We start from the raw sequence: 10,962 nt of genomic DNA on the forward strand, positions 1-10,962 counted from the left end.
ACGAAAAATCCTTCTTTGTCAGCGTGTAAGGATCTAATCCCATTGAGTGGTTTCTATATCCACTTCTTTTGAATATACTTCTTGATTTTAATAACCTGCTTGTTTGCTGAACACAAACATGGCAATAAGTTCTTGCGTCAATGGACCAGACTCCACTTTTGGATCATTAATCCCTTTTGACTGAGAATGCCCTGCATGCATGGTTTTATGTTGGCTTCTGGCACATCCATACAGTTTTAAATACAATACCTACAATTAAAAACAGTTTGTTTTTATTGCATTTATTTAATTCCTGGACTCCCATCTGTAACAGGTAGTGATGTTGCATCCCATTAAAACACTTTACAGTAGATTATTAGATTCTAATAGAACAGATAAGCCAAAATAATTGGGGATTTTTTTTTTTAATGGGCCCCGACTCGTTACAAGTATGAATAGGTGGGCCTCAAAGCGGAAAAGGTTGAGAGCTCCTGCTCTAAGGTACTTATTTGTACTCTTTGCTTGGGAACATGTACCTTTTTGGCCCTATAAAGGTACACCTAGTTACCTTGAGGTCCAATAATGACCCCTGGGGGTACATTAGTATAGACTGTACCTTGGAGGATAGAAATGGACTCCTACTGTACCCCTATTTCTGACAGTGTTGAATAAATGCCTACTACTCATGTGCCAAAAATCAGTTATATGATGCATATCTATCTATCTATCTATCTATCTATCTATCTATCTATCTATCTATCTATCTATCTATCTATCTATCTATCTATCTATCTCAAAAAAAGATTTTTTGGAGGAGTTGTAAGACAGAAGCCTTTCTTGACAGCATCCCCCCAAACAAACAAACAAATAGACAAAACCAGGATTAAACTTTATCGAGTGTCATTATGTTCACAATTTGAATCGGGGTTTGTGCTCAGTAGAAACCAAAATCAAACACAGCCTCTACAAATATTGTGGAAAATTGCGACTGGACACAAGGAAAGGCCCCCAAAACCCACTGTAAAATACGGTAGGGGATCGTTTTCTACATAAGCTTTGAAGTTAGAGGTCCAGAGACTCTTGTGACAAACGATGGCACATAAATTCCGCTTTGTCCCAGGATATTTTGGCCCAAACCCTGCTTCTGTTAGGAGATTATAATGCGACTCCAGATTAATCTTTCAACAAAATATGCATCCGAAAAGTTGCAGACACACACACACACACAAAAAAAAAAAAAATTGCATTTGCCATCTGCTGAAAATCAGTGGTCTGAATTGAACAGGGCAGTCCAAATATGCAAAAAAAAAAGACAGAAAATTATAAAGGTATGAAGGAGACCGAAATGCTTTGCGCTGAGGAGGGTCCAGTCGTGTCTCCAGTGTTAGGGAGATTACAGGAAGTAGATCATTGCTGCTATGCACTTCTGGGTATAGGCCAGATATTAACTATAGATGTGCTGATGGGCCAATGTTTTAAGGGAAATAATAATAATAATACTAATATGTGAAAATGAAACAGTGGGTACAGCATAGGCTATCTGGGATTCATTCTGGCCAACGGACTGGAGATGCTGGAACCCTTTTCCGGTCGTGACGTAGCCTAACACATCCTGGCGTTCTAACTGCTCGAACCCACACCCTGTGTGTTCTAGTGCCAGGATTCCACGCACGCGCTTAGAATTGTACTTTACAGAACAGGAGCAGGAACCATCAAAAGCCAGTTGCTGCGTGTCACGGCTTCTCTCTCTCTCTCTCTCTCTCTCTCTCCTCCACCCCCTCCGCGCCTCTATAGGGGGTGGAGGTGACGGTGATGGGGGGAGCGGGGTTTCCCTCATCTTCTCCATCGCTACACATCACCACCTTCACCAAAAAACCGGCTTCTCGGAGGAGCAAAATGCCGATAATATCAGGCTTGGTGAGAGGAGGCAGAAGAACCGCGGTGGCCATTTTAAAGCTCTGCTGTGAGTCTGAGATATCGACCACCACCACTACCAGCAGCATCCTCAGCATCAGCATCCTCAGCATCAGCATCCTCAGCATCACAACCCCGCCGTTCACCATCAACACGACGGATACGGCTTATTTATTTATCTATACACAGGAGAAAAGGCTTTGTCGCTACCTGCTTTCCACACAGCACATCCAAATCCCCTAATACACCACAAGCACTCAAGCATCACTAAAGCATTTGGAGGCTTGGGTCGCTTGTCATTCACAAATCACAAATCATCCCATATCTATTTATCACCAGGCAGCTGGAATGAATGCGTGATGCAGGGAAACCCGCACCTGTTTCCTGAGCAGATGCAATCAGCTCTTGCAATTCAGCAGCACGTTTTTTTTTTTTTTTCCAGCGAGCACATATCTCAGGTTTGTGACAATCCAAAAAAAAAAAAGCCTTATTCACATACACCATATATATTTTAACCCATAAGAAATGAAGATATTTGCCATAGCAATATATCACACTGTATCCCATACCAGACTCCACACTACAGCCGCTTATAGGATTATTATTATTATTATTATTATTATTATTATTAAATATTCTCGTTTTTCCGCCTAAGTTGAATGAAATTGTATGAGGAAAACAGAGGGCTTTAAATCACCAAGGGGCGCAACGCTGACAGATGTGACACCGCTGGATAAACCGCTGCAACCCCCCCTCCTCCAAAAAAAAAAAAACCCGCATCACAGACGCTCACATCTCTCCTTCACCTAAAAATGAAATAAAAGAGATATAACGAAAAGCGCATATTTACCTGTGAGGACACCGACCCGGATCTGGTGGTCGTGGTTCGTTAAGATCATCCCGTCCGACGCCATGGTTACCAGCGCTGAGAACTCCGCGCGCAGACCCCGAGTGTCGAGCGCACCGAACTCGGGAAAGGGGCGGAGCCTGGAGCTCGGAGAAAGGGGGGGCGGGGTTGGAGGATGGTGGTGGTGGGGGGGGGGATGTGGTGTGTGTGTGTGTGTGTGTGTGGTGGGGGTGGAGGGCAGGGGAGAGTAGCCGATCGAAGATTCAGCGACTTCGGCTGGAGTGAAGATTTGACAGGGAGGTGACCATTAGATGAGAGAGAGAGAGAGAGAGAGAGAGATCGGCTGCATTCCAACGAGTCCTCTTAGGGGACCGCTCCATTAATTTATCAGCTCAGGTGAAGTTTGTTAGAAGAACCCTTGGAGGCTCCAGGGACTGAATCAACGTGATTGAAGACTGAAGGAGTGGAACTTACCCAGAAGGTCTTGCGATATGACGCAATTACGTGTAAGCAGGCGCAATAAAATAGGCAGTGGAGGCTCACTGGTTAAGGCTCAGGATTGCCGTTCGAACCCCACCACAGCCACGCTGCTACTGGTGGGTCCTTGAGCAAGGCCCTTAACCCTCTCTGCTCCAGGTGCACTGTATCATGGCTGACCATCAGTCTGACCCCAACTTCCTAACAAGTTGAGATCTCATCTCATTATCTCTAGCCGCTTTATCCTGTTCTACAGGGTCGCAGGCAAGCTGGAGCCTATCCCAGCTGACTATGGGCGAAAGGCGGGGTACACCCTGGACAAGTCGCCAGGTCATCACAGGGCTGACACATCGACACAGACAACCATTCACACTCACATTCACACCTACGGTCAATTTAGAGTCACCAGTTAGCCTAACCTGCATGTCTTTGGACTGGAGCACCCGGAGGAAACCCACGCGGACATGGGGAGAACATGCAAACTCCGCACAGAAAGGCCGTCGCCGGCCACGGGGCTCGAACCCGGACCTTCTTGTTAACCACTACACCACCGTGCCGCCACAAGTTGAGATATGTGAAGAAAAGGATTTCATTGTGCTGTAATGTCTCATCTCATCTCATTATCTGTAGCCGCTTTATCCTTCTACAGGGTCGCAGGCAAGCTGGAGCCTATCCCAGCTGACTACGGGCGAAAGGCGGGGTACACCCTGGACAAGTCACCAGGTCATCACAGGGCTGACACATAGACAACCATTCACACTCACTGTCAATTTAGAGTCACCAGTTAACCTAACCTGCATGTCTTTGGGGGAAACCGGAGCACCCGGAGGAAACCCACGCGGACAACATGCAAACTCCACACAGAAAGGCCCTCGCCGGCCCCGGGGCTCGAACCCAGGACCTTCTTGCTGTGAGGCGACAGCGCTAACCACTACACCACCGTGCTGCCACAAGTTGAGATATGTGAAGAAAAAGATTTCACTGTGCTGTAATGTATATGTGAGAAATAAACCATTCTTCTAATTAAATATTTCTGACTATATCAACAAAATTGCCCACTCAACATTTTTTTTTTACACTGTCAGAAATAGGGGCACAGTAGGAGTCCATTTTTGTCCCCCAAGGTACAATCTACACTTATGTACCCCATAGGGCTCATTTTGGACCTCAAAGTAACCATGTGTACCTTTTTAGGGCCAAAAAAAGCACATACATGTTCCCAAGCAGTATATAAAGGGCACCTCAGAGGGTACTGCCGCAGTTACAAGCTGTTGAACCGCTAAAGGTACAATAATAGACTTTATTTTCTGAGAGTGTATTTATAGTGAATTCAAATATATTCAGAGAGTTTAAATTTGAATTTTCTGGCCTGATAAGTGAAAGTCGAAACATATGTCACTTACAAAAGCAACAGCTTTGACTTGGTGCATTCTGGTGCAGGAGGTCATGGGATTAAGCCCCAGTTGAAGCAACTCCAGTGAGGGCCTGTAGGCAAGGCCCTTAATGCTACCTGCCTACCTCAAAAAAAAAAAAAAATGAGAGACAGAAAAACAAGAGTCATACCGGCTCAGACATCGCCCGGTCTAACAAGGGCTGCAAGGTCTGGTGCTGAGGAACCAGGGGAACCTGATGAAAAATGGGCTCCTGGAACAAGAGCATGACACTCATGGAAAGGAATATTAGGTATATAAATATCATATATATTAAGAAAACATAAATTTAAATTTTCTGGCCTGATAAGTGAAAATTAAAACATATGTCACTTGCCACTGACAAAAGCAATGGCTAAATATATATATATATATATATATGATCCAATATTACATATCTGTGAGTGGCAAAAGTATGTGAACCTTTGCTTTCAGTAGCTGGTGTGACCCCCTTGTGCAGCAATAACTGCAACTAAACGTTTCTGGTAACTGTTGATCAGTCCTGCACACCGGCTTGGAGGAATTTTAGCCCATTTCTCCATACAGAACAGCTTCAACTCTGGGATGTTGGTGGGTTTCCTCACATGAACTGCTCACTTCAGGTCCTTCCACAACATTTCCATTGGATTAAGGTCAGGACTTTCACTTGGCCATTCCAAAACATTAACTTTATTCTTCTTTCACCATTCTTTGGTAGAATGACTTGTGTGCTTAGGGTCATTGTCTTGCTGCATGACCCACCTTCTCTTGAGATTCAGTTCATGGACGGATGTCCTGACATTTTCCTTTAGAATTTGCTGGTATAATTCAGAATTCATTGTTCCATCAATGATGGCAAGCCGTCCTGGCCCAGATGTAGCAAAACAGGCCCAAACCATGATACTACCACCACCATGTTTCACAGATGGGATAAGGTTCTTATGCTGGAATGCAGTGTTTTCCTTTCTCCAAATATAATGCTTCTCATTTAAACCAAAAAGTTCTATTTTGGTCTCATCCGTCCACAAAATATTTTTCCAATAGCCTTCTGGCTTGTCCACGTGATCTTTAGCAAACTGCAGACGAGCAGCAATGTTCTTTTTGGAGAGCAGTGGCTTTATCCTTGCAACCCTGCCATGCACACCATTGTTGTTCAGTGTTCTCCTGATGGTGGACTCATGAACATTAACATTAGCCAATGTGAGAGAGGCCTTCAGTTGCTTAGAAGTTACCCTGTGGTCCTTTGTGACCTTGCCAACTATTACACACCTTGCTCTTGGAGTTATCTTTGTTGGTTGACCACTCCTGGGGAGGGTAACAATGGTCTTGAATTTCCTCCATTTGTACACAATCTGTCTGACTGTGGATTGGTGGAGTCCAAACTCTTTAGAGATGGTTTTGTAACCTTTTCCAGCCTGATGAGCATCAACAACACTTTTTCTGAGGTCCTCAGAAATCTCCTTTGTTTGTGCCATGATACACTTCCACAAACATGTGTTGTGAAGATCAGACTTTGATAGATCCCTGTTCTTTAAATAAAACGAGGTGCCCACTCACACCTGATTGCCATCCCATTGATTGAAAACACCTGACTCTAATTTCACCTTCAAATTAACTGCTAATCCTAGAGGTTCATATACTTTTGCCACTCACAGATATGTAATATTGGATCATTTTCCTCAATAAATAAATGAGCAAGTATAATATTTTTGTCTCATTTGTTTAACTGGGTTCTCTTTATCTACTTTTAGGACTTGTGTGAAAATCTGATGATGTTTTAGGTCATATTTATGCAGAAATATAGAAAATTCTAAAGGGTTCACAAACTTTCAAGCACCACTGTGTGTGTGTATATATATATATATATATATATATATATATATATATATATAAAACAGCGAAACAGAATCAGGAATATAGACTAACAAAAAGCCAGTTTCCGATAGCAAATTTTCGATCCCATACGGGGATCTGATTCTGTATTTAAATGTACGAACAGCAGTACATGGAACGAATGAAAAAAGAAAGGAAATGAGGGGTATATATACAAACCAGAAAGCAATTAGTGTCAAAACATGAACAAAGTGGCACGAGTGACATTAATTAAGCGAGTAATTTTATATAGTCCTGACTGCTGCACCATTATCTTCTAATACGACTACTACTGCTGCTACGACTACTGCTGCTGCTATTACTCGTACTGCTAGTACTACTACCACTACCACTACTACTGCTGCTGCTAATACTAGTACTGCCACTATGAGTACTACTACAACTACTACAGCTGCTGCTGCTAATACTAGTACTGCCACTACGAGTACTACAACTACTACAGCTGCTGCTGCTAATACTAGTACTGCTATGACTACTAGTACTACTACTGCTACTACTGTTGCTACTGCTAATATTACTACTACTCCTACTACTACTACTGGTGCTGCTACTACTACTACTACTACTACTACAGTGGCATGCAAAAGTTTGGGCACCCTTACTGAAAATGTCTGTTACTGTGAATAGTTAAGTGAGCAGAAGATGAACTGATCATCAAAAGGCATAAAGATAAAGACGACGCATTTCTTTTCAGCGTTTTCTGCAAGATTTGTGTATTATTTTTGTTTTGTACAATTGGAGAGGGAAAAAAGAAAAGGAACACCATGCGAAAGTTTGGGCACCTCATTACATTTGAGTTCTCAGGTAACTTTTACCAAGGTTCCAGACCTTAATTAGCTTATTGAGCTGTGGCTTCTTCAAATTCTTCGTTAGGCCCCGGTCACACCGCCCGAACTTTGCTGGAGCGTTCCTGGAGCGGTGAAAAAAATTCATCACCGCTCGTAACCGTTCACCACCGTTTAACAAAAGTTGGCCCCTGTTAAAGCAACGCCGTATACGCTCAGCCACCGCTGATGTTTCTCGAGGGGCCCTCCTACCGCTCCGAAAGTTTTGAGCTGCACAAAATACTGCGAGCGGTGAGGAGGGGGCAATTTTCCGCCCCAGCAAAGTTCACCCCCGCTCCACCAACGCCCAGTCAAAGTTTGGCACCGCTAGACGCAAGTTCGTGGACGCTTGGGTCCGCTAGGCCAACGCAGAAATCTTGAACGCTGGACCACCGCTGCTTCGCCAGCGTTGCCCGGGCGGCGATTAAACGTTGCACAAGCTTCGGTGGAGCGGTTGTAAGCGTTTTACGAGCGGACACGGGGTTGCTGGAACGGTGTTGGGCGTTGAAGCAGCTATCCATGGCGGCGATGAACTTTGGTTTGGCGTTGGTATAGAGGTGTCAGAGCGGGACCAGAATTTGGCTATAAATACGGGGAGAAATGGACCAGGAGCTCATTTGGAATCGAGCTGCCGTTGAGTTCAGACCTCATCTATATCGAATTTGCTCAAAGTTACAGTAAAACTGTATCACCATGGATGCTGAGAGACTTGCTATGATTGGTGCTAAACCAACTTTATACCCCCGCCGAGCCAAAGCCCGCATGCGCAGAACGCTGCTATACCAACGCTCGTGTCACAGCTAAACCAACGCTCGCTACCGCTCGCTACCGCTAAACCAACGCTAAAGCAATGCCGGCTTCAGCGGTGCACCGCTAAGCCAACGCCCGTGTTTTCGATTTTTTTCCCATTTTGTGCGCGGTGACGAGCGTTGTTGAAATTCGGCCCCCCCTCCCTACCGTTCAAGGAACACTCCAGCAAAGTTCGGGTGGTGTGACCGGGGCCTTAGGAAAGGTCAGGTGATGCAGATTTCAAAGCTGTATAAATTCTCTGACTCCTCAAACTTGTCCCTAAAATCAACAGCCATGGGCTCCTCTAAGCAACCCCCTCGCATTCTGAATAATAAAATAATTGATGCTCACAAAGCAGGAGAAGGCTACAAGAACGTAGCAAAGTGTTTTCAGGTAGCTGTTTCCTCACGCTGTAATGTTATTAAGAAATGGCAGTTAACAGAAACAGTGGAGATCAAGGTGAGGTCTGGAAGATGAAGAAAACTTTCTGAAAGAACTGCTCGTTGGATTGCTAGAAAGGCAAATAAAACCCCCTTTTTGACTGCAAAAGACCTTCAGAAAGATTTAGCAGACCCTGGAGTGGTGGTGCACTGTTCTACGATGCAGCGACACCTGAACAAATATGACCTTCATGGGAGAGTCATCAGAAGAAAACTGTTCCTGCATCCTAGCCACAAAACTCAGCATCTGAAGTTTGCAAATGAACATCCAAATAAGCCTGATGCATTTTGGAAACAAGTCCTGTGGACTGATGAAATCAAAATAGAACTTTTTGGACACAATGTGCAAAGGTATGTTTGGAGAAAAAAGGGTGCCAAATTCCAGGAAAAGAACACCTCTCCAACTCTGAAGCATGGGTGTGGATCGATCATGCTTTGGGGTTGTGTTGCAGCCAGTGGCACAGGGCACATTTCACTGGTCGAGGGAAGCATGGATTCGAATAAATACCAGCAAATTCTGGAAGCAAACATCACACCATCTGTAAAAAAGTTGAAGTTAAAAAGAGGATGGGTCCTACAATAAGACGATGATCCAAAACACACCTCAAAATCTACAATGGAATACCTCAAGAGGCACAAGCTGAAGGTTTTGCCCGGGCCCTCACAGTCCCCTGACCTAAACATCATTGAAAATCTGTGGAGAGTTCTCAAAAGAGCAGTGCATGCAAGATAGCCCAAGAAACTTGTAGAACTGGAAGCCTTTTGCAAGGATGAATGTGTGAAAATCCCCCAGGTAAGAACTGAAAGATTATTAGCTGGCTACAAAAAGTGTTTACAAGCTGTGATACTTGCCAAAGGGGGTGTTACTAGGTACTAACCATGCAGGGTGCCCAAACTTTTGCTTCGGGCCCTTTTCCTTTTTTATCATTTTGAAAATGTAAAAGATGAAAATACAAAATTGTTTTTGCTTAAAATATAAAGGGAATGAGTCATCTTTAACTTTATGCCTTTTGGAGATCATTTCATCTTCAACTTGCTTAAGTGTTCACAGTAACGGCAATTTTGACCAGGAGTGTCCAAACTTTTGCATACCACTGTACTACTGCTACTACTGCTACTACTTCTGCTGCTGCTTCTAATACTAGTACTACTGCTACTACTGCTACTACTAGTACTGCTACTATTACTACTACTACTACTGCTGCTGTTGCGACTACTATAACTGCTATGGCTACTGCTACTACTACTGCTGCTATTGCTACTACTACTACTACTACTACTACTACAATTGCTACTCCTGCTGCTACTACTAGTACTCCTACGACTACTGTTGCTTCTACTACTACTACTCCTACTACTACTGCTGCTGCTACTATTACGAGTACTACTATTACTACTGCTGCTACTACTACTGCTACAACTACTACTACTGCTACTTCTACTCCTCCTCCTACTACTATTACTGCTGCTGCTACTATGAGTAATACTACTGGTGCTGCTGTTACTACTACTACTACTACTACTATTACTACTACTGCGACTACTACTACTGCTGCTGCTACTACTAGTACTACTATTACTACTACTACAGCTACCACTAGTACTGCTGGTGCTGCGACTACTACTACTACTTCTGCTGCTGCTACTACTAGTACTACTACTACTACTAATGCTGCTGCTGCTACTACTGCTGCTAATACTAGTACTGCTACTACTACAACAACAACTACCTCTACTCCTACTACTATTACTATGACTACTACTGTTGCTGCTATTACTAGTACTGCTACTATTACTACTGCTGCTACTACTGCTACTACTACTGCTAATACTAGTACAGCTCCTCCTCCTCCTCCTACTACTACTATGGCTACTACTGTTGCTGCTGCTAATACTAATACTGTTACTACAACTGCTGCTGCTGCTAATACTAGAACTGCTACGACTACTAGGACTGCTACTGCTACTATGACTGCTGCTACTACTACTACTACTACTACTAGTACTACTACCGCTGCTGCTAATACTAGTATTACTATTATTACTACTACAGCTACCACTAGTACTGCTGCTGCTATTACTACTACTTCTGCTGCTAATACTAGTACCGCTACTACTACAACAACTACAGTGGTGCTTGAAAGTTTGTGAACCCTTTAGAATTTTCTATATTTCTGCATAAATATGACCTAAAACATCATCAGATTTTCACACAAGTCCTAAAAGTAGATAAAGAGAACCCAGTTAAACAAATGAGACAAAAATATTATACTTGCTCATTTATTTATTGAGGAAAATGATCCAATATTACATATCTGTGAGTGGCAAAAGTATGTGAACCTTTGCTTTCAGTATCTGGTGTGAGCCCCTTGTGCAGCAATAACTGCAAC

General features: G+C 43.5%; 2 protein-coding genes across 3 annotated transcripts in view; both read right to left on the minus strand.

Annotated features, from left to right (window-relative positions):
- Window positions 1-2,807, minus strand: part of gphnb (gephyrin b) — a 412,308-nt gene extending 409,501 nt beyond the window's left edge. For both annotated transcript variants that reach the window (XM_060916134.1, XM_060916133.1), the window contains exon 1: window positions 2,744-2,807. In XM_060916134.1, the coding sequence (XP_060772117.1) occupies window positions 2,744-2,807 (64 nt within the window). The remainder of the gene's footprint in view (window positions 1-2,743) is intronic.
- A 1,977-nt stretch (window positions 2,808-4,784) lies between these two features.
- The window catches only part of LOC132882643 (uncharacterized protein DDB_G0271670-like), a gene marked incomplete at its 5' end in the record, with an annotated part of 9,275 nt that continues 3,097 nt past the window's right edge, over window positions 4,785-10,962 (minus strand). The window contains one exon of the mRNA XM_060915729.1: window positions 4,785-4,861. Within this exon, the coding sequence (XP_060771712.1) occupies window positions 4,785-4,861 (77 nt within the window). The remainder of the gene's footprint in view (window positions 4,862-10,962) is intronic.

The sequence above is a fragment of the Neoarius graeffei genome, chromosome 3 (genome assembly GCF_027579695.1).
Source record: "Neoarius graeffei isolate fNeoGra1 chromosome 3, fNeoGra1.pri, whole genome shotgun sequence".
Lineage (NCBI taxonomy): Eukaryota > Metazoa > Chordata > Actinopteri > Siluriformes > Ariidae > Neoarius > Neoarius graeffei.